General features: G+C 38.8%; 1 protein-coding gene across 1 annotated transcript in view; it reads left to right on the plus strand.

Moving 5' to 3' along the window:
• The first annotated feature begins 5,961 nt into the window (after positions 1–5,961).
• Positions 5,962–24,365, plus strand: part of FBXO11 (F-box protein 11) — an 83,875-nt gene continuing 65,471 nt past the window's right edge. Inside the window, exon 1 of the mRNA XM_040623501.1 lies at positions 5,962–6,578. Within this exon, the coding sequence (XP_040479435.1) occupies positions 6,371–6,578 (208 nt within the window). The 5' untranslated portion in view covers positions 5,962–6,370. The remainder of the gene's footprint in view (positions 6,579–24,365) is intronic.

Here is a 24,365-nt window from a genome sequence, read left to right on the forward strand (position 1 = left end):
CTCTGTCAGATGACATAGCTTCCTTCATCCATGGGTGAACACAGCCCCCATTTATAACAGGTGACCCCGTAGTCCACACTTATAAACCTTGCAGCTGCTCTTCTTTGCACTTGTCCACTCCAGGCCCAAGACTTTTTAAACTTTATGACCCAGCTGCTGCCCGCTGTTTCCTGCTCTAGAACTCTTTAGGTCTATTAACCTTGCTGGCAAGATCTGCTTTCCTGAAATGTATCTTAGCTGGATTATCACTCTCCACAGATTGCTGAATCTGAAGCTTCTATTGATGCTTCCAGAAATGATTGTCTCAGGACCACAGAGGGGTCTAAAATGTCCCCTGACATACGCTCCCCCCCAAACCCCACTTCCTCCAGCTTTTAGATTCTCCAGTCCTTGAGTAACTTACACTACTTCGTGTATTAATTTCTGCCACTTCTTTCTCTGCTCTGTTCCATGTCTTTCTATCATTCCGATTCCTGTCAAGGCCCAAGTGAGTTTTTAAATTCTAACCTGTTACTTAAACACAGCCAATTCTTCCACTCACACAGATAAACCTCCAACTGCTGTCACCTTTCTTTTTCTTGCTAGGCCTACGTGTTCGTTTCCTGACCTAATCTTTAGACTTTCACTTGAGAGGCTCCCTAGTGAAAAAATGCTGGAGCATTCTGCAGCTGCCATAAGATGCTCAGTTCAGATACTGCCTGAGTGGGGGAATCCTGCAGGGAGGTCTCCCACCAACCCCTGCATGATCTGCACCTGCTGTCATTCTGCCCAACTCTTCCCTTCAGTGTTGTCTTCAATGTACCTTGTAAAAAATTTCTAGTAGTATCCATTTTCTAGGCACATTTCCTTATAACAAGAGCCTTACCTGCCTCCCTACATACAATGTCTGTGTAGTTTCTTTTTTTCAAGATTTTATTTGTTTATTTTCAAAAGGATGGAGGGGGGAGGGGCAGAGGAAAAGGGAGAGAGAGAATCTCAAGCAGACTCCCAGCTCAGCGTGGAGTCTGACGTGGGGCTCTACCTCACTACCCCAAGATCACGAGCGGAGCGGAAACCAAGAGTCGAACACTTGACCGACTGGGCCACCCAGGCGTCCCGTGTCTGTGTAGTTTTGAAAGTCATCAAGTAAGGCCTGAAATAACACCAGCACCAATGTCAATAGCCACAGTGGCTGACAGTTTACTGAGTCCCCACTACGCACCAAGCACGGTTCTCAGCATACTATAGGTATTGATTTACTCAGTCTTCACAACAATCCCATGAAGGAAGGACTATTATCACCCCCATTTTACAGATGCGGAAACTAAAGCACAGAGAGGGTAAGTAATTCGCCCAAAGCTAGACAGCTAGTAAATGGCAGCGCTCCCTGTTAGTGTTCTGCTCTGACATCCACCCACACATTGGTCACCTACCAGTTCTTCCATAGTATAACACACTTCTACCGTTTGGCCTCATCTTCTCTCAATACTTGGAAATTGGCTTCTGCTTTTAAAAAGCAAAAATAAAGATTTACAACTGCCTATCACAGCCCATCCTAAACCTTGCACATAATTAATTTTTTTAAGTGCTATGTCTCTATTATTCCACAGGGAAGGGTATTAAAGTTCAAATCTATAACTCTTTAAAGATAACCTCTATTACAAGTATCATTGGACTGCGTGCTTACCAGGTTTTCCCACATATACATTAAATTTAAATCCTTAGTTCCAAGTTAATTTTCACTGCCTAACTGATAAAATATTATCTGAGCATGTACTAAAGAATGAATTTCTGCAGCTTAGTGAGATAAGTCATTCATACTCTAACAAGGATATTTTAAACAGCTGGTTATTCCTTCAGGAAAACCATATTCAGATCAAACTAATTTCCTAAATGACATAAAAGGAGTGAGCAGCTCTGAGGTGTCTTATGTAACTGACTGAGTGCTGATGGCTTGGGACTAGATGATGGGATGACAGAGGAAAGGGAGGCTGAATCTTTGACATGGTACAAATTGCCATTTAAAAATCACAGTAAATATCACCTGCCAGGTTTAAAATGATTAAAGGGCTTATTTTTTTTCATACTCCTATTGTGCTAGGTTTCATAAACAAATAAGTTTAAGTACACTAACCTGTTAAGCACCAGTAATTAGTTGAAAAAAACAAACACAAATGTTCTCAAAGAGAGAGCAAACCCTGAGGGAATTTAGTCCTCTGAAATTTATGCTAAGTGTCTACGGCACTCATTCTGGGAGACTCCCATCCCAGATAAAACCCCCTTTACGTTTTTCTCCTATTTTCTATCACACATAATTTCTATAATGGCTAATTGACAGAATTGTTTACTAACACAGGTGGACCTGGCAATGGATAACGCTATCTGGAATACTTGGGGGTTTTCATGGAAGAACTGAGCCTATAAACACCTGTGAATGGAATGGGCACAGTACTGGCACACAGTAACTTTGCCACTAAGTAGTTATGGGATTTGTTTTTGTCACCTTACCTCTTTGAACTTCAGTTTCCCAGTCTGTCAAATACAGGAATGAGAATTAAATGATCTGCAAGGCCCATTCTAACAACTCCCAAGTTCCACAATTTTAAGATGGCTTTGAAAACTTCTGCACAAAGATTCAAACATTTAATCCCATAAGATAGACTAAAAATATGGTATGGGGATAGGATAATATTTTTTGTTATCTCCCAATAGATGTTCCAATATCATTAAACTAGTTTCTCTCTTGCACTCCATCAGCCATCATGGCTCCAAGAAAGGGAGCACAGCAGATGCCATCACAAGAATAAACAGGATATGGTACATAAAGAAAGCTCCTGACATGTGAGAAGGAGAAAAATTCATCTCTTGTAGCTCTGAGGGATGATGTTAAGAAGAAAGGGGCACAAGGAAGAGGTAATCAGACCCAGTGTGCTTACCTTCCACCCCTTCTTAGGGTGGAAACTACAGTTGGAGGTATATAGTTCACATAGATTTGGGAAAATCCAAGGAAACCAGGGATAGTGGTTGGCATCCCTGAGCATGCCTGTGAAAAGCTGAGTCCTCTAGAAACTCAGCTTTCAGCTTGATGGCATGTTCAATATGACGTAGGGAGAATAATGCAACATTGGTGGAGGGAGATGGCTCAATAGATAAGCTCAAAGCAAGGCTCCCGGCTCATCAAGGCCTACATGTGGTATTCAGGGAATCCAGAAGCTCCCATATATCTCGGTGAGAAGAGAGAGTGGCACTGTGAGAATCAATGGACCGGCAGAGAACTGAGGCTGCACTACATACAGCAAATGGCTCCTGTATGTACTTCAGTAAAGGAACCACCAGCATGGTATCTCAAAAAAACCCAGAAACAACCTATTTTACCTCTGAGGCTATCAGTCCTGTGTTCAGACCATTGCAGCCACTCTACACCTTGTGTAGATAACACAAGCGGTGGCAAGGTGGCTTCCCTGATGCCATGTAGGCCTTCCCCTCCCTCAGGGCTGCTATCAACCCACTAGTCACTGTATAAATTATAAAAAGACACTTCCTTTCTCAAGACACTTTACTTCCACCTATCAGAAAATCTTCATAATATACCGGTTTTGTTAGAACAAGGCATCATACTGTCACATGCCAGAGAACTGTCATAATAAACTTAAAAATCTAGGATGCCAAAGATATGAAATCTATTCACCTTATACAGCAACCCTCAACCCCCATATATATCTTGGAATGAGAGGGAGGTGGGTAAATCCTAAAGATTCAACATTTACGTTAAAAAAGAAAGAGAGAGATAATGTGGGGACTTGAGAAGGTTAAACATTAAGAAAATAAGCAAGCTATATTTTCTTTGTACATCTGAATGAATGTAAGTAAATCTTTGCCTCTGCCGTGCCAAAATTACAAAGCTTTATGCCCAAGATTTTTGCCTTTTATGTTTATTTTTGGTATTTCCCACAGCATCTTACATAGTAATGCAGATGGAACAGAAGGAACCAATAAGTGCTTGTTGAATAGAAAATTTTTAGAAAAATCAAAATTATGGATCCACCTCTATATATAATAGCAAGTGATTTCTCTCCCTCCCCTTATATTTATTTGAACCAAATCTAAAATTTTACCCATTGGCACCTAGCTAAGAACCATAAAAATGTGGAGTTCTTCAGTTGTTTCCTAACGAACCCCTTCCTCAAATATTTTTTGGAGAAGAAAACTTAATATCTAAGTTTCAACATTTTCAGGACCAAAGAAAGATCATCTCAAAACTACAGAATTTTTAAAAGTTGAAAACAGGATTATGTCATCCAAAATAAGTTCTTACTAAAAGGTGAGGAACCTTCATTATCTAGAAAGGTAATTTGCCTAGAATCGCATCATCAAATCAGGGATTCAAACACCCTGCACAATAATGGCTCATCTCTCCTTGCCCCTTACCCCCCTCTTTTCCCAAGTACACACTTTTCGCCTCTCAGCCTTACTTTATCATACTTTGTAAACCGCTTAATTATCTATCTCAAACCTAGACAGCAATTGATCAAACTCAAGAGAGAAATCACCCAAAGGACTGAAAACCAGAGAATCAGGTAAACTGCTAGTTTTACCACATTCATAAAATGATAAACAAAAGGGAGAGCGGAGCGAATTGAGAGAGGGTACTTTTTCCGTCTTCACAACAAAAGCTAGGGAATAAAAACGCGTTTTCCTTGGGGACAGATTATACTGAGGAGACCAGATACAGATACAAAAGATAATTCCTCTTGGGGTTTTTTTCTTTTCCTTTGAGTTTATGGGATCTAAAAAAAAATTTTTTTTTGATCACATAAACAATCACAACCTCAGCACATTCCCTCCTTTTCTCACATACTATTTTCCTGAACATTATATAGGCGACGTTTCCAAAAAATAAATTGACCAAGGGTCTATTGCCTATTTACCAAAACCTTTTCAAGACTTAGGTGACTCCTCTTAGGCTACGATTAGGAAAGTGCTCCAAACTTCGGTTACAAGCTGAAAGCTCAGTGAATTGTATCGCCAAGGTTTGCAAATACCCTCAGCTGGGCTAAAGGGCACAGAATCTCTAGCGCTCCCTACAGCTCACACTTTGAACCTACCTACCACAGAAAACGCGAGTTACCAATGATCGGCTCCCTTGCTCCACTTTTTTTTCTGCTTAAAAAAATCGGGTGAAGGGGGGCACTGAAAAGGCGAACCAAAGGATTAATCACTTCTCCCCATTACATCAGCAGCCCCCGCCCTTTCCTCCGAGCACCTCCTCTCCTAGAATCGTCGCTACGCACTAGCGCTCTCTTCGCCCACCCCCCGCTCTATTATATGCCCTGATACCTCCCCATTATCAACCGCCCCACCACACTCCCCCTTCCCTCCTTCCCCCTCCTTGGCGAGGGAGGGAGGAAACCCGAGAGAGGAAACAGGGCGTTGAAGGAAGGGACTTCGCCATAAGAGCGGAGGCCCCATTGGCCTGAAGGTTGTATGGGATCTCTCCATTGGCTGCTTGGCTGGAATCCCCGCCCCTCTGCTTCCCCGCCCATTCACCCCTCCCCCCGCCGCCCCGCGGCCCTCCCCCGCGCCCCTGGCCAGCCCCACGGCGGGGAGGGACCCACTGGGCGAGTGGAGGCTCCGGCGGTGTCAATGGCTCCTCCTGCCACGGAGCAGCAGCAGAAGCAGCGGCGACGGGGTTGAGGAGGAGGAGGAGGAGGAGGAGGAAAGGTTCCTTTAAGGAGGAGGAACGACGACGCCTCTTTTTCCCTCTATCTCCTCCCTTCACACTCATTTCCCCTTCGCCGAGGAGAGAAGGGGGGGAGGAGAGAGAAGAGGCCGAAGAAAGAAAAAATTCCTCACAGAAATCTCTTTCAGGGGGTGTGGGGGGGAGGAAGAGGGAAAAAAAAAAAGAGCCGGGCGCCCCCTGCTCCCTCCCTCCCTTCTCTCCCTCTCTTCTCCTCCTTCTCCCTTCCTCGCCCGCCCGCCCACTCCCCCCCGCCGCCGGAGACGCCGCTCGGGAGTCGGCGGGACCGGAGTCTGTCTCCTCACCCGCCGACGCCGCGCTTCGCCTCGGGATCCCCAGGCGGGCGGACGCCCTTTCTTTCTTTCTCTCGCTCTGCCCGTCTTTCTGTCTCCGTCCCTCGCGGCCGCCCCGCCCGGCGGCCTCGGCCTTCCCCGTGCGTCAGGCCCGCCCGGCCTTGCTCGGTCTCTGTCTCCGCGGGCCTTTCTCTTGACTCGGGGTCTCGCTCGCCCCCTCCGCCCTTCCCATCTCCCCTTCCCCTCGCCCCCTTTCCTTCCTCTCCCTCCCCACCCCCTTCTCCTGCCCCGGAGCTCGCTGTGCGTGTGCGTGTGTGTGTGTGTGTGTCCCTCCGCCAACGCCGCCACCTCAGCCCGGCAAATGAACTCCGTCCGAGCCGCCAACCGGAGACCCAGGCGAGTGTCGCGGCCGCGCCCGGTGCAGCAACAGCAGCAGCAGCCCCCGCAGCAGCCGCCCCAGCAGCAGCCGCAGCAGCAGCCTCCGCCGCCGCCGCAGCAGCAGCAGCCTCCGCCGCCGCCACCGCCGCCTCCGCCGCTGCCCCAGGAGCGGAACAACGCCGGCGAGCGGGGTAAGGCCGCGCTCCCTCCCCGCCGCCCGCCGGCTCGGGCGCCGGCTGGCCGGGACCCGCGGGGAGGGAGGCCGGGGCGGGTGGGGGAGGCCTGTGCGCCCCCGGGGTGGGAGACGGAGGCTGAGCGGAGGCGGGTCCGCCGGTGCCGCAGTGTCAGCCCGGCCCGGGCCCCGGCCGGCAGGAAAAGCCGCGGCTTCCCCACTCGCCCGGGCTCTCGCTCAGGCCGCGCTTTGTTTGGTTGCGGGGGCTCGGCACCCTCTACCCCCACCCATCCTTTGGCTTCTCGCCTGGCTCACGGACCCCGCAGGAGTCTGTTGGTAGCTAGGGTGGGGGAAGGCAAAGGGTGGGATTTCCCCCCTTTTCTACTGCCTTCCACGGTTTAGCCTCCCCCTTCCTAACAGAAGGTGGGGGGGAACAACTGGGAGTGATCGGGCGGTGGGGCTGGCTGGGGAACTTGTTTTCCCCCTTTTCTCTGTTAGCCTCCCCCTTCCTGTGGAGGAGGGGGAAGGGGGGGAATCCGAGTGGTCTGTGGTGTTGGCCGGGGAACTTGTTTCCCCCACCCCCCTCCCTAGTCACGGGGTAGGGGGAGCAGCGACTACTCTCCCAACCCCACAATGTTTGCTGCGCAGTTTGGCTTTAGTTACAGAACCCCTGGGAAGGACCCGTTAAATCAAGACCTTTAAATAAATAAATATAGAATCCATCGGCCATTTCCAGCCCCCTCCCTCGCGTGCAGTGCAGTTACCCTTCCGCTCTATCGACCACCCCTCTCGCCTGTCCTCCCCTAGCGAACCCCTACGCCACCGTGCTACCCTCTGTCTCCTAGTGGGGTTTGAACGCCCCTTCCTTCGAACTGGCCCCTTGGGAGAGTGTGAGTGTGTACTGTGTCCAAGGCCTAGTGAAATGTGTCATTTGGACCCAACTGTGCAGCTCTGTCTGGTAACCACCATTGTCTAAGGGCTGAGGCTCCCGGGGGTTGGATTCTTGGTTTAGCAAAAATAATGTTCGGTTCTACTTTGATGTTGTGGTTATTTTGGGAGGTTTATGAGGTAGGGTGTTGCACCTTGGTCTCCAAACATAACTATTCTCTTTATTAATTAGCTGCTCTCAGTGGGGGTGGAGGTCAGTACCATATTTATGTGTACGGTTGTTGTTTTAAGGAGGAGGGGAATTGTTAGGAGACATTTTGCGTGTTTTCGTTGGCGGATTAAGGTTAATTTTACATGCGTTGGTTGTCACACCTCCTTTGATTAAGGGAATTGAGATTAAATGCCTTTTAAAAATTATACATTCTTTCCTTAAAAACTGTTTCAGTGTTGTACTTGACGAAAATACTTAAATGGAAGAGAGATGATAATCTGAAAAATAGTTCAAAGGGTTTTCACTAGTCACTGTTACAGATAGTCCTTGAGAAAGCAGTTTGCTATATGTTGCTTGAAAGAATGTGATGTTTCAAGCCAGTTAGAGGTCTTGTGTAACATTATTGGCGAATATGTTTTAATGATTCTTTGATACATTCACCATTTTTTTGTAAATTAAAAATGTTTGTAGTTTCATCATTTCCTTTCATATTTGCATATCAGGGTTTTCCTGTGTTCCATTCAAATAATACTCAAGTCTCCTTCCACTGTATTTTGTATCACAAAATTTTTTGAGAAAACAGTGACATTAGATTGAAATCCTAGCATAGTAAGGATTTAATTGTTAGAAATAAGTAAGCGTTTTCAAGACGTACTGATTGTTCATAGCATTAGGGCTGAATCAAATGTTTGGCCAAACTTAATTTAGTCTCACTGTGTATTTTAAAACATTCTGAATCTCCTTTTCGCGATGTAATTTCAAACTTAGTCGAGGTACTTTAATCTTGGATACTTTTCTTCATTTGTGTGAATTATTAGCTGCTAAAGTCTGTTTCCTTTTGAAGTAAAGTGACTTGGTTGTTGGCATTGGCATGCCAGAGTGTCAGTTTTCTTTTCATTCATGTGCATAAACTGACAAAGATGTTCATGAAATCAGGATTTCAGTATGTACCTAACCAGATAGTAAATCAGATGCACTGTGGAATTGTTGCTTTGCTGCAGCTAGTAGAAACTGTTCTGGAGATTCTGTGTTGGCACAGAGGGGAAAAGAACTTGCTGATTAGCCTTCAGGGAAAATGCTGTGGGTCTTGTAGAGGGCAAATAAACGGCTTTAAGATGAATAAAACATTAAGTTAAATTAAAAGACTGATAAAGTTTTTGCCAGATTTATGTAAAATATGTAATTCTTCAGAAATTGGTAATTTAATTACTTTTTGAAAATGTACAGTTCACATAATCAGAAGTTAGCCAAAAGGAATACTCTTTATTTTAAAAGTTTTGTGGAGCGTGCCGAGTGTCACTATTTCTGATTTGTATAGGAGAGGTTTTGTTGTTGTTTGTTTAAGAATATGCTGGGTTTCATAATTTTGACAAGGTAATTAAGGAACTACCGCTAACACGTGTATGTGTTTTACTTTTTTACTAACTCTTAATGGATATGTAACTCTTACATTAGAGTTTGGATAGAGTTACATAACAGTAGATCAGACAGCTTTCCTGGCCAAGAATTGAAGTCAGACTCACTGTTTTTAAGACAACTTAATTCAGTCTATATATTTCATATAAAGGATGGACTTTTGGCTTTTTAGTGGTAATAGAATCGTTACAAGAAAGTTTGGGGTTTTTTTCCCCAAGCAAAAATTTTGTCAGGGTTGGTTTTTAGTTGCTTATTCACCCACAAGTTAATTGGTCTAAAAACTTTCTTGATATGTCCTTAAATACACACATACGTACACACACACACACACACACACACACACTTTCTTATATATGTAATGGCCAATGTTTGAAGTAGAAAGAAACAGTGTTATAGATTGAATTCTTACCAGGACTTTTCAAAGCCTTCCATGGGGGAGAATTACTTATAACCCACATTGGGAAATAATTGGCCTGGATGTTTCATGGAATGCTGTCTTCACTCATGTTATCTGAAATGGCCCACTGTCTTAAGATGGAATACTAATCATTATATGTTTTGGTCTTTTAGTTTAAGTTCCAGAGTTTAGGATTTCACATACCACTTTAGTAGAAAATAACTTGTGTTGCACATAGGGACACTTTGGTGTAATAACATTTCAGACTCAGTGAATTTGGAAGTAGTGTGGGGTTAGATTTTTTATATTTTCTTTTAAAAATCCTAAAAGGATTTCGCTTTTGCAACTTGTGCTGCTGAATTTATTTTAATATCTCTTTGGCAGTCTTTTTCTAGAAGTATGAGGAAAGCTTACAAGCCTCAGAAGTGCTATATATTCTGAGCACTTCTAGCTTGTAGTTAAAATTGATTACTTTGAATAGGTAATAAATGCACATGATTTAAAATTCCAGAGTTTCTTGCCTCCACTTGCCTCCCATACCAAATTCTCCTACCTGGAATTAATCACTATTATTAGTTTCTCATTCATTATGTTTTAATAAAAGATGAAATTTGACAACTGAAAATCTTGATATGGAAGTTTTTGAAAATAGATGTAATTTTTTTTCTGGGTGGAAAATTCATAAGATCTTTTGAAGTGCTGAAATTTTAACTGTGTAATCATTTATAGTTAAAGAAATTTAATGAATACAATATATTAATGGGTATTGCTATTAATTTCTAGTCTGAAATAATCATATAGAGCAAAATAGTAATCAGTCTTTTTAATTTCATATTTGTGGGATGAAAATCCCACCTATGACCCTGGAATTACAGGGTTTTGTTTTGTTTTAACTAAACTTATTGAAGTAATTGAGTACATATAGTATTACATGAAATATTCCTGATGGAGCTACATATTTATAATATTCAGCAGCCAGGAAACTCCTTAGCGTTCTAGTCATGCATGCTAATCATACTTTCTGTGGGCTTATTCTAGCTCATGATATTTTACCTTCAGGTTCTTCAGAATAAGGAAGTTAAAGAATACAAGAATAAGGAAGTTCTGCAACGTTTTTTGATAGAAGAGTTCTGGACAAGGGACATGATTTTCCCTGTTTTAGGAATTAAGTACTGTGGGGCACTGCTCTCCCTTCTTGTGGCTATACCTTCAAAATATTTACATCCATGAAAGGAGAGATGTCACCCAGTTTTCTTGTGTGTTTGGGTGGGGTGGAGGAGAGCCTGTTTTCTCAAAGCTTACAAATTATTTGAGGTATAGGAATGAGATAGTGACACTGCCAATGTTAAAGTTCCGCTGACGAGGCCTATGGGTTGTCACTATACTACTTTTCTCTTTCTTTACTGGAAGTTCTGGCAAACCCAGGGACAGGTCAGCCAGCTTGGAGACCTATCAGGTAAGGCAAGAACTACCAGTAGATTCTGACCTGTTAGGACCCCAAGACTTAAATTTGGCAGAATTCAAGGCTAGTGAGTATTTTCTCAGGGTTCCCCCCTTCCCTGTTTGTCTTAATTTTGAAGCTAAACAATCTGTAATAATGAATTATTTCAATTTGAGGGTTTTTATTGTCCTCCAATTTATTCCTTACTAATGAGTTACTCTTATTTTGTGTCTATCTTGTCCCACTAGTCTCTGAAGGGTTATTTTGTTTTAGACTACTAATCTAATCAGCCCTTTGAATTGCCTTCTCAACTTCCAGAGAATTCCAGTTTATGTGAGATTGCTGACAGTGTACCCCCAAATTGTAGTTTTTACCCTTTGAAAATAAAATTACAAAGAAGCAAAATATAAGAGTTGAGGCAGTTGGGCAGTATGATAGAGCTCAGAGTTACAGCTGGCTAAATGAGGATTCTAATCGTGGATACACCATCAACAGGCTATTTGACATGGGGCAAGCAGTGTAAACTCTTGGAGCCTTACTTCATTAGCTTTAAGATGGGGGTGATAATACTTGCCTTATGGAATAGTTATTGCTGAGAGATTTAAGTACCTAGCACTTGATAGATGCTCAGTGAATGGCAACTTTAAAAAATATTAAAATAACAGTAAGGAATGGAATCAGTTGTATATAAAACTAAACCCAAGAGATAAAATGTGCATGAGTTGTTAGTTTTTGGCATTCCCCAAAATGGAATCTAGGTGACTTCGTATAACCTTAGAGAGACTGGTTTATAATTATAAGTCATTTATTTTATACCTAATGAATTGAAATATTCTTTAAAGAAAGAGTAAGGAAATGGAAGAAATGGGTATTGAGAATAATAATAAACTTAGGTCTCTGTTTCTGCTTAGGTACTAGAGTCTATGTCAGATACTTTCTTATACACTGTCATTTAACCCTTACAACAATTCTGTAAGATGGACATTAATCAGCATTGAATATTCATAGTAAATAGCAGAGAAGAATTTCAAAATTGATTTATATCACTGAGTCTTCCCATAAACAAGAGGAGATAACAAAATGGGTTTGGCAGAATGTCTTCATTACATTTAGGGGAGGGAATAATCTAGCCTTGAAGCACATCTGTCCCCTATTTTATCCCCTCTATTTTATTGAAGGCTGGTACAGTAGTCTGATGCCATTGATTGTTAAACATCTGCTTTCACATTTTCTAAGTAACCCTCTGGTCATAATTTTACCTCTAATGTACATTTGTCTCCAGAAAAGATTTCACTGATTGGCCAGCATGTTTTTCCAGCTTGTTGAGATTACTAAGCATCCATTGTACAAAAAGGGGTAGATTTCCCTTGAATAACTCATAAGCTATGAATAAAAGGTGTTAAGTCATTTTAGCTCATGGTTATAGACTAGACTATTTCAGGAAGGAAAAAGATATGAGTTAAATTATACTTCAGTAGTAGTTTTGACAGGTTTGTGGGCTAAATATGCTTTTGTCACCAAAGCTTGATGTCTTTAGATATATAGCCTGGGGCTTTTATATATGTTAGGTTAACACAAGAAATGTGTGTAAACTTAATCCTTAGAAAACAGAGAAATGAAACCAACTAACTTCCCTTATGTAATTTATTTTAGTTTAAGGAAATATCAAAAATATTTACTTTAAAAACAAATACATTAATTGTGTATTTTTTTTGTTTTAAAAAACCCCAAGTAAGAGAGTATATTAAAGCAAATTTAAGTTCTGTATGTAGTTGCTTACTCTTCCCAATTTCTAAAGTTCCATTTGTCAAATGTTTAGCCCTTCTAACGAATGGATAATTGTGTGACTTCAGAAAAAGGAGAAAAAATGATTAAATGCTATTCTCTCAACTGGTGGCTAAACCTTTAAAAACATTATGGAATACTTCCACATCTTATGAGAGAAGAGATACCAATCTTTTTTTTTTTTTGTGAAGAGAGCCTGCTTTTCTGTTTTCTCAAAGCTTTGAAATTGAGTGATAGAAATGGAGTAGTAACCTGTGCTTTAAAATTATTTTTCTGGTAACAGTGAAAATCTTAGCTTCACTGTTTTCTTCTAGCATGCAACAACACTCATTTTCCAGATGGTTGAGTTAGGTTGTGTCAAAATCTTTGACTGTTGAAAGTTTTTCCTCAGAGTGGAATTAACTGGCTTTTATACGGGTTCAATCTTTGACATTGATTTCTTTAGTGCCATGTATTGATAACGGACTTAAATCAGTTTAGCCTTTGCTGGTTTGCTGACTTTACTTGAGTTTAGGTTCAAGAATTCTTTTTTACACTCAAGTATTGATTTTGTATCTTACATCCACAGTGTATAACACAGTATGTATAAGACCACATGGCTTTATGAGAATCTGACACTTAGGAAGTAAGCAAGTGGGGAAGAGGAAGAACATAGAGCTCTTTTTTATTCACCTGTTATATTTTGAGTTGGACAGGATTGATATATTTATATCATTAGTAATTGTTTCTTCCTACATAATCATACATCTTTGGAAAAAAGACAGGCTTTAAGAAAAATTAGAAGTGATGTAGAATTTAACAAATGGAAAGTAGAAATCACTCCAGGTTTGTATCATGGCAGAGATAAAGGATCAAAGAAGACGTGTTTGAAAGAAATGGGGGTGGGTGAGGACATTGTATTTTGAAATTGAATGTTATTGGCAAAGTGATTGCATAGTAAAAGAAATTGTGGAATTATTCATTTTTCTATTAAAAGTAGCCACAGATCTAATGAACAGTTGTGTGTAAATGGTAACTTCATAATCCTTTGAAATGCATTTGCATTTTTAAGAAACTGATCACTTTGTCAAATTTTGGTATTTTAGACCCAGTAAAAGAGATAGACATAAGTGATTTGGACAAAGACTTTTTGGCTCGGAGTTCTTCCTCGTAGACAAAATAAGCATGTAGGGGAGGAAGAGGGTAGAAGAGTCTTGCAAGAATCACTTACTTTACACATTTGTTGTTTTTCCTAATCTACTTCTGACTCTAAAATTTTTCTTAAAAGTTTCACTTTTTATTTTTTCAAAAGCCTTGATTTTGGGTTGGGGATGGGGGATGGAGAGAAGAAAAAGAATTAGAGCAAGTGGGAGTGGCAGTATGTATGGGTCATTTAAATTAGCAGTGGTCATTTGAATTAGAAACAGTCTATATATAATTATATATATGTGTGTATACTATATATAACTATAATTACTTAAATTGTCAAAATAATTTTATTAGGTTTTTTAAACTAAGGTTTTAATGAAAGTATACAAGTGCACGAATTATTGGTGTGTTGCTTGATGACTTTACACTAAGTAAACACATCTGTGTAGCCAGTAATACCTAGATCAAGAAATAAACACTACCAGCATCCCAGAAGTAGTATTCATCCCATCCCGGCCTCCTCCCACCCACCCACCCTCCGGGACTTCCCACTCATTATCCCCAACCCTGTTTTTCTAACTGCTTGGATTAGTTTTGTCTGTTGAACTTTATATAAATGTAATCACCCAGTATGTATTCCTGTGTCTGGCTTCTTTCACTCAATATTTGTTTGTTGCATCCATGTTGTTGCTTGTAGCAATAGTTTGTTCATTCTTGTTGCTGTATAATACTACATTGTATGAGTATACTACAATTTATTCATTGTATAATTAATAGACATAGAGTTTTCATCTTTGGCTGTCAGAAATAGTGGTGCTATGAGCATTTTATGTATATCTTTTGGTGAACACATGTACACGTTCCTGGTAAGTTTTATACCTCAAATGATACCATTAGTTTTCTTTTCCCAGAGGCAGAGCTTCCATTTACATGGAAAGTAAAATAGCTTTAAGACAGATATGAATATGGCATCTCATAAATAATGTTGCTAAAACAATTGATTTTATTTCAGATATTAGTGGTTTTCTTAAGTCTTTTGGTCTGTATGCTGTAAGTCCAGCATTAGGAAGTTTACCCATCAACTTAAAATACTGTAATTTTCCCCAAAGGTTGTAAGTTGAGTTTATTTTGAGGAGGAGGGAAATCTTTTTTTAATATAGGAATTTTCAAAAATATTATGGACTTTACTGTGTGATTCTAAGCCTTCATTCCAAAAATTATTTATTTTTGCTACTGTCATAAATACTTGTGTTTCTCCATTTCAGTTTGGAATCCTGTTTCTTACTACTTTTAAGCTTATCCTTTTAACTCCTGTGAAAATATTTTATTTGGTTGATTGTTTCACTTTTTTATTTTTTCTGCATATCTTGATTATAAATATAAAATTATAAATATAAATATAAAATTGTAAAACTTCTATAGAAAAATTGGGGCACATTTTGTTTTCAAGTTGTTTTTCTAGTCCTTGGCCAGATCTATCAGTTCCTGATGTGTAGTTGATGCTAGTTAGTGGCTTATAAGCTCCTATTCCCCACCATACAAATATCCCCAGAATGACAGGCCGTCTGTGACTAGGACAGGGCTTTGTTTTTAAGGAACCACTTGCTTGAAACTGATGATATGGTAGCCTTAGATACCAAAAAGAGTAAGATCTTATTATTTTGTGTCTCCTCTTTTAGCACTTACCAGTTCAGTGTTAGTGCTAACAGTTGTTCTTTCTTGTCTACAACAAGCAGTGTGGAGAGACTGCTTCCTTCCTTCTTTCCTTCCTTCCTTCATTCCTTCCTTCCTTCCTTTTTTAAATAACATAGCCACATTGAGTAAATGTTGCTGTTAAGTTTGGGAAGAAGGAGCCTGAGCTTTTTCAGCAAAATGGCTTTTTTTAAAGAAACTCTTAACTGTAGAAAACAAAGTGAGGGTTGCTGGGGAATGGGGTAATTGGGTGATGGGCATTAAGGAGGGTATTCAATGTAATGAGCATTGGGTGTTATATGCAACTGATGAATCACTAAATTCTACCCTGAAATTAACTTGAATTTAATAAAACCGAAGATTTAAAAAAAAAAAAAGTGCCTTTTTTTTTTCTAGAATGATTTTTTAATCCCATTTCTGAAGTAGGGGATTTTGAATGAGGTGACTTCTGAGATGCTAAAACTTTCTGTATCATTTAAATTACCAGTATAAATCACTGAGGCCTGAATTTGTTGGGTATTACTATACAGACATGGTTCTTGCTTTTATGGAACTTATACTTGAGTTAGAGACTAAATTTAAATAACATATTTTCACTGTCTTCTGATATTTTTAAGGATACACGCCACGCGTGTACGTGCAGGCATACACACAAACATACATACATACATACACACACACCCCACACCAGAGTTTTGTTTGTAACCTTATCTGTCCAGTGTTTCCAAGACCCGAGTCTGTTGGAGAGTCTTCTATGATGTTAAGATGAAGGGTTTTTTATGACCCCCCCCCCCGATGTCTCATATGTGTTCTACCCTTTAATCATTTATTGAATTACCTTTGTGCCACAGTTAGAAAATTGTTGCAGGGGGTGCCTGGCTGGCTTAGTTGGTAGAGCATCCGACTCTTGATATCGGAGTTGTGAGTTCAAGCTCCACATTGGGCATGGGGCCTACTTAAAAAAAAAAAAATCGTTGCAGCCCAAAGTTTAAGCTAAGTTATAGCATGCTTATGTAAATGATTAAGAAAGAAACTTGTGCCTAGTGAAGGAAATTACCTGCAGAGTTGGGGTCATTTCTCTTGTTTTCATGGTGTCTTTCTTCCTTCATCATTGCATTCATTGTTTTGCCCTTATATCCTGAAACTGAAAGTAGACAGGTTTAAGTTAGATCATATGTTGCCAGAATCTAATCTTCAATTGCAGAGATAAAACAACACTTTAAGTTTCTTCATAGCATCTGTAGTCCCCCAGACAAGTAGTTGTAACTCTTAGGGTGCCTTTATGGATTTTTTTCTGATGCTGTCTTAGTCTCTACTGCAACATCTCACAGAGAACCTGTCCTCTATTTCTGAGTCATTTGATTTGAGAACCTCCTAGCTGAAATCTTTAAAGCTGAAAAACTAAGCTGAGAGATCTGGGTGTAGTGAGCTTGTCCAGGGTTTGTAAAGTTAAGTCTGATTTTAGACGGCTGGAAAAATGTCACATATCAATCATAGACATGCATTGAGAACACATAAAATACACTCTCTGAAACTTGGAATATGCACTCTTGATTTTGTGAAGTGTCTAAAAATTTTTGGTGAAATGTTAGCAGTAGTGTCTTGGAATGGTGGAGGTGAGGTGATTTTTGTTACTCTTTCTACATTTCTTTGTTTTTCAAATCCTGTATATGGAATCTGGAAGGAAAGAGGTTTGTATTTTTAAAAAGATTTTAATAGCTGTGATTGTGATGTAAATTTATAGTAGTTGGTCTGATGGTAAAGTCCTCATATAGGTCCTTTTAAACTTGAATAAAAGCTTAAAATTTTACATATCTCAGTGCTCTGTGTTTTAAGTGCTTATTAATTTATGGACATTTTAAGTTTTTGTATCCATAGCAACTTCATGATAATAATTGCTTATGTATATCATTTATAGGAGATGAGGATAACTGATGATAAGAAAGTCCTAATTCAGAATGAAAAACAAATTTGTTACTCGAGACTTGAGCCATGAGTCTGTCTTTCTAGGATAAGTTTGTGACTGTGGGTTATGTAAATACAAATACATACAAACAGTATTTTAATTACATTCCTGGCTGAATGATGGAAATTTAGTGTGCAAACAAACTGGATATTAGAAAGAAAAGCAAAACTTAGTACTGGTCATAACAGGTGGCTATTTCTTTTGTATCCTGGTGGTATGGATTCATGTCTGTTTGTTAATTTTATGTGGAAGGTATCTTCTCATAAAACTGGAGTTAGCCCTGAAAGAATTAAAGACTATCAATTTATTAAGTTGAAACAGATTGCTAAGGGAAATTGTTTCACCATTATCAGTTAAAAACAACAAACCAACCTTCCCTTTATAGGATACTGTATTCTTAGACCTTTTGGATTGTGGGACCTAATGTGCTTGAGAATAAATAAGAACCTGCAGTGGCTTTCAGAAAATACAGTTCTTTGCAGCCGAAAATTAATTATTAGATTTGGAGTTAACTCATCTCACATTTGACCAGTCTTCTCACCATCTTATAGACTACTTGTAAACCTTAACCAAGAGAAAACATTTTATTAGAAAATGTACTAAAAAGCTTTATTGAAATAGATGAGCTGTGTTGTTTTGTTTTTAAAAGTAGGTTCTATGGGGTGCCTGGGTGGCTCAGTCAGTTAAATGTCTTTCTTCGGCTCAGGTCATGATCCCAGGGTGCTGGGGTTGAGCCCTGTGTTGGGCTCCCTCATCACTGGGGAGTCTGCTGCTCCCTCTGCCCCAGCTTGTGCTCTCTCTTGCACTCACTCTCTCTCAAATAAATAAATAAAATATTAAAAAAAAAAAAAAAAGTAGGGGCTACTAGGGGCACTTGGGTGGCACAGTCAATTAAGCATCTGACTTTTAATTTTGGCTCAGGTCATGATCTCAGAGTTATGAGATCAAGCCCGGCCATCAGGCTCCACACTCAGTGGTAGTCTGCTTTTCTCTCCCTCCCCCCTTCTCCCTCCCCTCACGTGCTCTCTAAAATAAACCTTAAAAAAAAAAAAAAAGTAGGGACTACTGTTATGGTTTGGAGCAAATCAATCATTAAGTGTAGATTCTAGATAGTAATCAACATAGTTTTATGAAGAGCGGATTACAGATGAATTTACAGTATTTTCCTGAAACTGACTTTGGTAGCTGAAGAAGGAACAAGAGCAGCATAGGTGGATTTAAATACAGCTTTTATTTTATGAAGTAGTCATGTGGTGTTGTGATAGTTGGGAAATTTTTAAAAAGTTGTATTATATGGAAGCTACCAATTACAAAAATAGTACTAACCACTTGCAAATAAACATTTAGTAAATGGTTATTTGTTTCCCTTCAGCTTCCTTCTCTGGACCAAGATTGTTCATGTAATTACTAATTTAAGTTATTGAGCATATTAAGTTCATAAATGATAAAAAAAAAAAAATGGGCTGGGTTAAGTACCTGAAAAACCAAGTATAGAAATCAAATTACTTTGAATGGTGTGTTAAGAAAAAAATGCCTTCATCTTTGTAGAAACAACAAAAAAGTGAGTAGTCGCTTAGAAATGTTGAACCAGAACTAAGTATAGCAGAAAACAATATGGACTACAGTTGAATGAATCATCCTAGAATGTGTTTATGTGTGTGTAAACATATGATAACCATTTTATAGTAATAAGACTTGTAAAATGTTGAAGTGGTTGAAAAATATGTCTATTGGAAAAATTTAAGTGTTAACTCTAAAGAGGGATAAGCTAAAGGGTGGCTAAACCTTTCACATGGTTGAAAGTAATATTTTTTATAAGATATTATTTATTTGACACACACACACATATACAGCACAATTGGGGGGGGCAGCAGGCAGAGGATGAGGGAGAGGCCGACTCCCCACTGAGCAGGGACCCCGACCTGGGGGCTGGATCCCAGGACTCTAGGACCATGACCTTAGCTGAAGCAGAAGTTTAACCGACTAAGCCACCCAGATGCCCCGGTTGAAAGTAATTCTTAAGGATGTTGTTCAGTTATTTTTCTGTATGCTCAGAAGATATCTAGGGAAAATGAAATTAAATTATTAGATTGATGTTTTACACTGGTATAAAGAACATCTGGTAAACATCTAAAGTAGGCCACTAAAGAAGACTATATACCCTGCATTTTCCGTGTCAGCTATTAGGATTAGATATTTTAATTATTTTAGAGATGGTAAATTAGTTAGAAATTATAGAATGTTGGATATAGAACTGTAGTCCCAATTCTTGAGGTTAGTTTACTTGTTCAGGGTGGTGGTTGGAATTAGAGCCCTGTTTTCCTGACTCCCAGTCAATGATGGTGGTATCTGTTCTTCTTTCAAAATTCTGTTATCATTCTGTTCATTTTTCATTTAGTGATTTGTTAAGCTGTGATCTCATAGTTTTCTGTAATTCCTTAGTTGAACTAAACAAAAATTAATTTTTTAGAATACTTGTACTCAGTAACTTAAAAAAGATATGCAAGTAAATTTTAATAGCTTGTTTCTTATAGATTGACTTAATATTTTAAGTCTATACTGGCATTTAAAAAAAGGCAGTTATATTACTCAGTATAAGGTGAACCATATTGATGATAGATTTATGTAAAGATTCCCAGGGCAAAGTTCTTTTCCACTGTGCCCATTTATGATAATGGTGGTATTTCAGATCAATAAGGAAATTATGTACTATTCAATAAATGATATTGAGACTATTGATTATTCATTTGGAGAAGCATTCAGTTAATTTCCTACCTTGTACAATACCAAAAAATACGTTTCAAATGGTTAAAGAGCTTTTTTTTTCCAATTAAAAAATTTTTTTTTACTAAAATAAAAACATTTAACTTGAGATCTACCCTTTAACAAAGTTTTAAGTGTGCAATACAATATTGTTAACTATCGGCAAGAATGTTGTTCACCAGAGGCGCCTGGGTGGCTCAGTTGTTCAGTGTCTGCCTTGGACTCAGGTCATGATCCCAGAGTCCTGGGATTGAGCCCTGCATCAGGCTCCCTGCTTGGCGGGAAGCCTCTTCTCCCTCTCCCTCTGCCCCTGCTTGTGTTCCCTCTCTTGCTGTCTCTCTCTCTGTACAATGAATGAATGAATGAATGGGAAAGTAAGTAAGTAAGTTGTTCACCGGATCTGAAGAACTTACTCATCTCGCATAACTGAAACTTTATACCCGTTGAAGAGCAACTCCTGATTTTCCCTTCCTCCCTAGCTCCTAGAAACCACCATCCTATACTTTTATAAGTTTGGTATTTTAGATACCTCATGTACGTGGAATCATATAGTATTTGTCCTACTCTAAGTGACTTATTTCACTTAACATAATGTCCTCCAACTAAGAGCTCAATATTTTTAGAAAGTCATAGAAGAAATTGGAAGAAAGTACTTCTTCCTCAGCAGGGCCAAAAAATCTAAAGTCATTAAGGGAACATCAAGAAATTGACTACATAAGTGGAAAATTCCGTGCAGTGAAGGGTGCTAATAAACAAAGCATTAAGGCAAATAATCGACTGGGAAAAAATCTGCACTTTCTCTAACATACAAATGATTAATATAGAGTTTTTATGAAAAAATTATACATAAAATATTGCTTATTGAGCTGAATCTTCTTTTTAAAAAGTACCTTTCATCCCATTCCCTTTCACTTCTACCCTCTCAGAAGCAGCAACTATCATGAATTAGATATGAACTTACTATTCCATTTTTATCTTTTTTTAAATATTTTATTTGAGAGAGCGCGTGTGTGTGCACAAGTTGGGGGAGGGCCAGAAGGAGAGGGAGAAGCAGACTCCCCGCTGAGTGGGGAGCCTGACCCAGGGCTCCATCCCAGGACTCCGAGATCGTGACCTGAGCTGAAGGCAGTTGCTTCACCAACTGAGCCACCCAGGCGTCCCTGTTCATTCCATTTTTAAATACTTTTACATATTTGTGTGAATCTGTAAACAGGTAGTTGCATTGTTGTGGTTGTTACTGTGGGAAGTAAAAGCTTGCCTTCAGGATGTTTCAGTGCAGTAAACAGGAACATAAAATAGTCTCTCTGAATGTTTAATGTGTAAGTGCCAAGTGAATGGTATAAATCATGAATGCCTGGCACTCTAGAAATTTTTAAGCGATTGTCGAGTGAATTAATGAATATAGAAGTATATAATATTTAAAGAAAAGGTCTATTTTCTCTTCCCCTGACCTACCACTCCTGAGAGATAACTCTTAACTGTGTGCGTGTATGTTTACTGGTGAGTTTTTTTTTTAATGTATGTGCATATAAATACACATACCTTATTAAAAAGAAACCACACTGTATGTATTAATTTATAAGTTAGGTTTTGGTTTTTACTTAAATATATCCTGGGCATTTTTCTGTGTCAATATAAATCTAAAATTACCTTATTTATTTTTTATAGTTGCAGAATAGTTCATTATATGAATAGACCATGATTTATGTTAAATGTACATCTATTGATTAATATTTAGGTTCTTATTTTTTGCTATTACAGTATCGAAGTAAACATCTTTGTACAAATATCTTAACATGTTTATGTCACAATTTTGGTTTCATAAAAGTGAGTTATTGTGTTAAAGGGATATTTGCATTTTAAAGTTTGATAAATGTTGCCTAATTGGTTTTTTTAAAAAAATAATCCCACCATTAATGTATGAGGTTAAATGTTATTGAATGAGTGTATACATGAAATACTAAAGAGTAGAGGCGAAACAGTCTGAGAGCTGAAATGGTTTGAAAAGACTTGCCAGAGAAAGTGAATGCTTAAACTAGATCTTGAAGAATGAGTATGTCACAGATAAAGAAAAGGGAAAAAAAAGGATATTCTTAGTAAGAGGAAATGGGCCAGACAGAGAACATGGAAGAGTTACCAGGACAGAATTTTAACTCCATCATCATACTCTGTTCATCTCACAGTTCACTTTGTCTTGGTGTTTCTTTTCCAGAAAGAAGTTAAAGTTGGGTTAGACACACTCCTCTCTTCAAGGCTTTACCAACTGTAAAATAATCTCAATTCTTTAGTCCAGATTCAAAGTCTTCTATACTTTGGCTGCCCATTTTTCTTTTGTATGATTCTTTTTTGACAGGCTTATCTACACATTGTTCTTGAATGAACCATATAGTTTGCTACTCTTTCTTTTTTTTCTTTTTTGCGCCGTTGTTAATTTTTGAACTCAGTTGTTCCTTCACTTATTTTTGAATTCCCATGCTTTTGCGGTAGCTACCCATATCTCAGCCTCAGGTGCTTACTGTCATTTACATTTTTGTAATAAATTTATGTAAGCATAAAGATCCATTTATGCTTAATATGTGGAGGATTATCCGTAAATATTTGATAATATTTTATGTAATCTTGTTCGATATCCTGAATGTTTTTATTTATAATACAGTTGGCGCTGAAGTTTCTGAAAACTCGCCAGAACCTATTTTCCATATTAGTAGATATCTGATATCAGTGTATGGACTTATAATACACAGTGGAAATGATGTATAATTTATATTAAGCATAACAAGAAAATATTTTTGAAAACACTTCAGTAGCAATTAGATATCTTTATATACATGGGAAAACACAAGGGATTTTGGTAATAATAACTACTATGTAGTGGTTGTGATATTAATAGCAATCATTTATTGATCTAGGTAGATAGTAAATTCATGTTTTATTTCTACAATAGCCCCCATCCTGTATAATTTATCCCTTTTACATATGAGGACTTAGAATTGAAATAAAACCTAAGTTTCCATATTGATATTGTACATTAGTGAACAATTGTTTAGCAGGATAAATACCAAAAAAAGGGGGTACTACTTCTAAATGCCCCATAGTGAAATTGTAGCATATAATAAAATAAAGAGTTCTTTAAAATGATGAAAAAAGCCAGAGTGCCTATACCAAAATATCAGTTATACTGACAGTCTATTTACCAGAACAGTAATTTCCGGAAGTTAGTAGAATGTTCTTTCCTCAAAATGTAGAGGTAATATAACTGTTTAACTTGAATTCTGTACCCATTTAAACTATCAGTTATCAGTAAGAATGAGGCCCAAAGTGAGTATATACACAAAAATTAAGAGTTCATTACCTGTAAAAGCTTGATGCAAGAACCAAAGGATATACTTGAGCAGGAAACTAGAGAGAGGGAGGAATTGGATAAATACATCATGAGCAAAGAATTGGTAAAATATGTTAATAAATCAGGTGGACTATTGATTGTAAATATGTATAATGTTTTTAAAGATAGAACCAAAATACTGGACAATTACAAGAAAGTTGGAAGAAGGGGGATTACATTGAGTCAAGAGTGCTACAATTCAGGGCACCTGGCTGGCTGAGTTGATAGATCATGCAGCTCTTGATTTCGGGGTTGTGAGTTCGAGCCCCAAGTTGGGTAGAGAGATTGCTTAAAATTTTAAAAAAGAAAAGTGCTAAAATTCTTCTTTTCACAAGAAGTGAATACGGAAATACTGAGAATTCTAAGGCTAAATCTTACAAAAATAGCTATTTTTGTGTGGCTTCAGCCAGACTATCTGGATGAAATCCTAGCTTATCCCTTACTAGCTATGTGACATTAAGGTGACTACAACTTCCTGTGCCTGAATTTTCTTATCTGTAAATGGGATGACAATAATCCTCATAGCCTTATGGGGAGGATTAAGTGCAATACACCTAAAGCCATTAGAACACTACTCAGTACATGTAAGCACTCAATACATGTTTGCTGCTGCTGCTTATATTTCCTTTATCTTAAGGGTAACCGTGAAAAGAGTAGAAATAAAATCTATGACTTACAGGCCAGCAGAACTCAAATAAGGGAATGAGGAAAGCTTACCTCTTAGTATACCATCAAGA

This window comes from Ursus maritimus, unplaced genomic scaffold (assembly GCF_017311325.1).
Source record: "Ursus maritimus isolate PB19 unplaced genomic scaffold, ASM1731132v1 scaffold_6, whole genome shotgun sequence".
Classification (NCBI taxonomy): domain Eukaryota; kingdom Metazoa; phylum Chordata; class Mammalia; order Carnivora; family Ursidae; genus Ursus; species Ursus maritimus.